The 6,573-nt window shown below is 37.2% G+C and overlaps 1 protein-coding gene across 1 annotated transcript; it reads left to right on the forward strand.

Moving 5' to 3' along the window:
- The first annotated feature begins 662 nt into the window (after positions 1 to 662).
- On the forward strand, positions 663 to 3,598 carry LOC139732959 (microsomal glutathione S-transferase 1-like). Its single transcript, XM_071643797.1, has 3 exons — positions 663 to 1,014; positions 2,020 to 2,099; positions 3,301 to 3,598. The coding sequence occupies exons 1-3, from the start codon at positions 898 to 900 to the stop codon at positions 3,548 to 3,550; spliced, it is 447 nt and encodes a 148-aa protein (XP_071499898.1). The 5' UTR covers positions 663 to 897; the 3' UTR covers positions 3,551 to 3,598.
- The last annotated feature ends 2,975 nt before the right edge of the window (positions 3,599 to 6,573 follow it).

Genomic DNA, 6,573 nt, shown 5'->3' on the forward strand with positions numbered 1-6,573 from the left:
ACTATTTGCACTTTGATTGTCTCGCTAAATACCCACGCAACCTTGAACTCATAGTACTTCATTTCATTCATTTTTCATTTACTTCACTCCCCATTCCCATTCATCGGAAGGAAGAATGGAAGTGATCATCGAGAACGTGTGGAGTTTATGATAAGCGGTCCTTTAATATACGGCATTACCGTGTCTATGACAGTTATACTATATGTCTCATGCACCGTGGCATACAAATATAATGCACCCATCTAGAGCAACTGCCAAGATAGTCTACCATACACTTTGTTTGCCTTTACTTGTTTGAATTGTACAAACTGACGAGGACTTTGTTTCTTTGTCAAACAAAATGTGTAGGAACCGAAAGACAAAATTGAGCTTCTACTGGATTATTGCACTCTTGTAGATTATTGTGGTCGTCTTTTATTTTGTTGTCCTTTGTTTGCTTGATTTGTTGTTTGTTTACGATGTACGTGCATGTGTGTGTGTGTGTTTGTGTATGTGTTTACAAATTTGTTTGTCTGAAAAGTGGGGGGGGGGGGGGGAGGGAAGGGGCGTGGTCAACTGCATGGCCCAGGTTTGTCCATCGTTTTTGCTGCGTCCGGAAGCTCCTAAAGTTAGTGGCAAGTAAAGTGTGTATTGTATAGCACATCCCGTTTCGGGTTCTCGCTCCCAGCTTTGCTTAAGTAATTGATCTTTACCCGTTTTTGTTTGTATGGCTGACCCAGGATCACGCTGCACATAATAGGCCTTATATAGTACCTGTAGAGTGTGAGCCTATACCATCTGAGCACGTCGCGAATTTCATACAGCAGCCAACATACCAGGTAGAATCCGTACAGGTGCTTCAGATCCAGTTTCAACGTTAACACGTCGTCAATATACGGGGTCGGACAAAAATCGAACATGTCTGATATCCTTGCAAGTAAGGAGCTGTCTTATTTTGTGACCTATGGCAGCATCGTACTCCTGAAAATGGTCATAATGTCTCCCATCACTGGATTCTTGCGGGTGACCAGAAAGGTAAGTCTCCCTCCTATTATAGTCCGCCAGTGGTAAAGCTGAGTATCCACCTATTCAAATCAACAGTGCACCCTTTTACACAATTCCAAAAGTATAAGAATTGTCCGGAGACGTTTGATGCCTGATGTTATAAAGTGCCCTCAAATAGAGTCAACTCGAAATCTGAAAATAACTGACGTTTGCTTCATTTAATTGTTTCTCCAGAGGCAAACGGATTATAATTAAAAGCTATTAACATAATTAATATGTGTAAAGTTCGAACATACTTCTAGACGAGATTTTTGGCAGACTGCCATCGATCAGATTTTGACTGCGTGCGTGATATACCTACCTTTACTTTTTTCCCCAAATTGAAAACTTATTATTTAACATTTTGAATCACGGTTTACTGTATCCTCATCCTTTGCATTTTCATGCAGACTCGCTATTTTCGTGACCACTTCCTGCCAATTCTTTCAGGTCTCTATCTGCATTGAATTTGTCAGTGTATTCCATTGATAGCAATTGGAATCAATTCTGCAAAAGAATTATGCCAAAGTATGCGCTGAAACTCTGTTTGTAAAGATATTGGAATTTATGGGAAGTAGATGAGTAGATACATTGTACCCATAAATTTAAACAATATACGCACATTGACAATCACGCCCATATAGTGTTCAGGCTCTAGCAATGCGAAGGCACACATTGGTGTGTACCCGCATTATTTCGCGTTACGCCAGCAACACCCGTCTTTTGAGGCATATTTATACATACGCCTGACTTACAGAGAAGGGTACTTATATACGTAAGATGGCCGTTTAGAACTCATGCAGCTATAAGGCATCCTCTCTATACATGGGTTGCTACATGTCCCTGCAGATCCCGCTGCTCCCTTACCCATATGGATTCGACGTTTACGAGTAAAAAAGAACAATTCATTTCATTTAGAATTTGCTCATTACGTACATTTTTCATTTTTGCTCTTTATCATATCCATGACCTTACTTGACCCCTACCTATCTGCAGGTCTTCGCAAACCCTGAGGACACCGTGGGACAAAATGTGAAGGTCATAAGGAATGACCCCGACGTTGAGAGGGCTAGGAGGTAGGTTAAAGGTCATACAGTCTTCATACGGGAGCGGTATACTATTACCCTCATGTGGCAAATCTGATCGGTACATTAACTTCATACACGGCGGACAAGTATGCTTGTATCCTTCAAGGTGACTAACTACACGATTATCCGTGGTCATAAAATAGAGCGTTAATAGTTAACCTGAAGATGCAGTCACCCAACTTCGTCAGATTAAATCAGGTCTTATGCTTTCTTTAATACTGTAGGACTATAGTGCAGGGAGCCTACATTAACGATAAAAGCAAATGTGCAAGAATTACACTTATATTCAAGATGTATATATTTCCCAATGGGATCAAGCAAAATACAGGAGTTCATTTACGTGGTACATCCACTGGGAAACAATACTAATCTAATAAGGATCGAGGGCATAATTGATCGTTACGGGGAAGTTACACAACACACTGATTCAATAATTGGAAGATGACATTTAAAGCTCGCTATTATCTTTAAAGAGCCATACACTGTTGTCATCCCCAAGAGATCTCGAGCTCTGATTCTGGCCTTTCGTTAAAGGCATTTTTTTTACCATTTGCAGATGAAACAAAAACCCAGCTTTAGTGTTTCAAAGTAGTTCTTAAATGTAAAAATGTTAATCAGCTACAGCCAATGTTAAGCATGTTAAGCATTTGATATACAAAATGTGAACAATACTTATAATAAAATTGTTTCTAGAATAAACCGTCTACAAATCAGTTATGGTTTACTGAGATAATTAGCAATATCTCCTCAGATTGTATGTTTTATTGCAAAATTTTCGTACGGGTAGGATGCCTTCGTAATATACAGCTGACTTATACACAATATGCATCAAACTAAATGCAATAACTCGTACATTCTAAAATCACTGCTCAGAATGGGTAAACAATACCTTTAATATTGTTTGACTCTGTCTAGTTTGCTTGCAAGGGGTACATCCCATTTCTAAGAGGTTATTAGTAATGATAATGATGATGATGATGATGCTAATAATAATAATTATAATAATGATAATAATAATAATAATAATGATGATAAAAACAATGATAATAATAATAATAATAATAATAATAATAATAATAATATAACAAGTGCCTTTAGATCAAATCACAAATAGTACAGCCGACCAACTTAAGGTTTCTGAAATCTGTCAGCCTCAACTACTGCTGATGTCTTCATTCACTGTGTACAGGTGTCATCTGAACGACCTTGAGAACATCGTACCCTTCTTCGGGCTGGGACTCCTCTACGCGCTCTTTTCAGGCGCCTCCATCAGCACCCTGTTGTGGCACTACAGGATCTTCACCGTATCTCGTCTGCTACACACCATCGTCTACCTAAACGCCATTCCTCAACCGTCGAGGGCGCTCTGCTTCGCTACAGGATTAGCTGTCAATATTTCAATGGGTGTCCAAATTCTCATGAACAATTTTAGTCTCTGAAGTGAAGGAATATTTTACAAATACATGTGATTTAGTATTCTTTGTGATATTGGCCTTTGATATGTCAATTTTTATTTCATTTGATTTTATTCTATTTCTGTATTCTCTTTTCATACAAGAAAATAACAAGAAGTCAATTAAACAAAGATAATAATGAGTAAATCATTTTAACCTTGAATAGTATGGAAAAAAGTTAGTGCTTGACTTTAATGTATATCACTATTTTTCTTTATTTTGCAACATCATTACGAGCAGGTGTCTTTTCCGCATTAAATGAAAATAATATTTGACGTACCTGGTGTTCAAAAGACAAATGAAACTATGTGATATGTGATAAGATGCAGGAGATCATTATCATGATCAAATGCTCGACGAGGCTAATGGCCTCGAGTATACACTTTACAATCAAAGACAATCCAGCCGCCACTCATCGAGCAGATTCCGAGTGGGGAGACGAACGCCGAATGGTGCAGCACGGTGCAAACGTGTAGAGAGTTTATGCAGATTAAAAAGAGGAAATGCAGAGAGAATGCTATTGCTTTTCTCACGAAAAGAACGGTATCTCATAAAAATAATGATTTAAAAAAATGAATCTATGTGTTATGACGCATTATATGAATAACAAATATACCGACTTTTGCAATAAACGTTTCTATCAAAACGGATTGAATCTATGACTTTCTTTTTTTAAACCAAGGTCAGGTTTATCATATCTGAGACAGGGAATATTACGCCTGTGAAACGTATCTGAGAGGAAATCTGTTTTGGAGGATGCACTTATCCTTTACAGCGTTGGGAGATGACGTAACGGGTGAATACAATTCATCAAAGCCGGGCCGAGGACCTTGTAGTTCAGTATTGCATCATTGTTTGCATTGTTTTGCACACGTTTCCAAGTGTTATTTTTTTCTGTTTCTAGTCTCAATTCTTCGTATATTAGTCATCCAGTGATCTATTATGAAGGCCAAATTTACTTCATCTCTACACGCTTATAGAGTATGCATGACGCTGTTGCTTGTCCAGAATAAAGGACGATATAGGGACGCAATCATTTCCCTGGAGGGGCTGCGGCCATTAATTTTAGATGAAAAGTGCTAAATACAGACATCATATACTTGATTATCATAGCTCATGTAACGAAATACGCACGATGAGACTCGGATTAAATTCTGTCACAGTTAAACATCACAAGTCATACATAGTTTAATCGGAGAATACTGTATTTGTCTGAGTCTGATTCTGAGGGTCATAAAGTGCCAACAGAATTCCTTTACGAATAAGATTTAGTTAATTTGATGGGTTTTTTTTTGCAAAACAATTTAAAGAATTGAAACAGCTACCCAGTGTTTAATCATACACTGTACTAAATTGAAAGGACAAGTTCCAGTTACAAATAAGCTTTGTACATAAATTGTATTCGTTTACACGCGCAACTAACTCTTAGCTCAAATCGTCAAAGAAAGAGTTCAGCAAATCTACAACAGTATCGATATCGAGAGTTGATGAATTACATTTTAAGCAATGAGAGAGTCATATTAAGATAGGAACTCCAATAGTCCTCAGGCTGCTATCAATGATATTTGCAGGTTGCAAAATCAAATACTGTATACTCCTTTACTGCCGCAATTAAAGAAAAAATGCCTTTCAGCTAATGGCCAGTTATCAATGCGGACTTTCTTTCTCAAAGCGCCATAAAAAGTGTATATAGCATTAACGGTGAGCTATGCATGTACTGTTATCTACATAGAAAATATGAAAATCTGCAAGGTCCATGGAAACTGTTTCTAAATTCAATGATATGGACGTTTAAAACTAAATGTATACTATAGTAACAACTAAGGTTTGGAACATTGATTTAATACATCGGATGTTATTGACAACAGCTCAGAACGGTATTGAGAAATGTCCTCTTCTCATAGTGGTGGCAAGAGGGCGCTATAAGCATTGCTAAGATTTTTTTAATTTATTTATCAAAGCTATTTTTTACATTGGGCGCAGTGATTTAAAAATGTTTAGAGTTTTCACATTCTGATGCATTGTTTGTGATTATGTGTACGTCAGTGTTACCACAAAAAAAAAAAAAATGTTCCAGATTTTATTTTCTGCTCGAAGCCCGCCCATAGAAGTCCTTAATGAAGATTTCCTTCTTACTCATACATTTTTTTTTTTTTTTTGGGGGGGGGGGGGGGGGGCATATCTTCGCCGAAATATATTATATGTCATATACCTCTGAATCTAAGTCAATTGTATTCAGCCTCTAAATGAGGTACAATTTATAGCGACATTCACCTTCATCAACCACAGCTTCAGACAACGACTGAAGGCTACTTCTTGCCAAGCTGATACATGTGTAGGCCCTACTGCTTTCTTTGTATGCATTCTCATCTTAAATGAAATAAAAAATAGCAACAAAAGACCCTGCGATTACTACAAGTAACGCGAGCATCTAGTATGTCTGAGATAGAGACGCAATAATGAGCCCCAGGTAGCATGCACGAAATGAAATATGTGGTTGTGTGAGTAGCTTAAAGTATGTATGCCCAGACAAGACATCTTATTAATAGTTATACTGTAGTGCGATTATGATAACTTTTAGTCCTTGATTACGAATACGAGAGTGCTTTCGAACTGAACGAAATGTCTCGAAGGACTGACCTCTAATACCTCTTCTCCCCCTCTCTCGCATCTCTCCCTCAGATAGGTGAACAAACAATGGATCAAACAAACAAACAAACCCGCAAGCATGCATAATTCTATACTTGCATAAATGTATTGCCATTATCCATTTGCAATAGAAATAATACTAATAACAATAATAGTGGCTACTTGTATAGCGCACAGGTCCACTTTTCAGAAAATGAAAAGATATTTTATATTTACATGCATATACATATTCAAACATTTCAACAAAGAAGAAAATGGTAAACAAAAACAAATATATACCAAATAAAGAATACAACATATACCAATCAAAAATACAATATTGATGAATACAATACTGATGAATGTCATAAGGATGTGCA

Source organism: Diadema antillarum, unplaced genomic scaffold (assembly GCF_040938485.1).
Source record: "Diadema antillarum isolate AM-2024a unplaced genomic scaffold, OU_Dant_1.0 scf00000024, whole genome shotgun sequence".
Lineage (NCBI taxonomy): Eukaryota > Metazoa > Echinodermata > Echinoidea > Diadematoida > Diadematidae > Diadema > Diadema antillarum.

What these genes read in the sequence shown, in the direction of transcription:
- LOC139732959 (XM_071643797.1), top strand. Translation starts at nt 898, where the DNA reads ATGTCTGATATCCTTGCAAGTAAGGAGCTGTCTTATTTTGTGACCTAT. An exon ending in TCTTGCGGGTGACCAGAAAG is followed by an intron (nt 1,015 to 2,019) that starts GTAAGTCTCCCT and finishes ACCTATCTGCAG; the next exon opens with GTCTTCGCAAACCCTGAGGA. An exon ending in GACGTTGAGAGGGCTAGGAG is followed by an intron (nt 2,100 to 3,300) that starts GTAGGTTAAAGG and finishes CACTGTGTACAG; the next exon opens with GTGTCATCTGAACGACCTTG.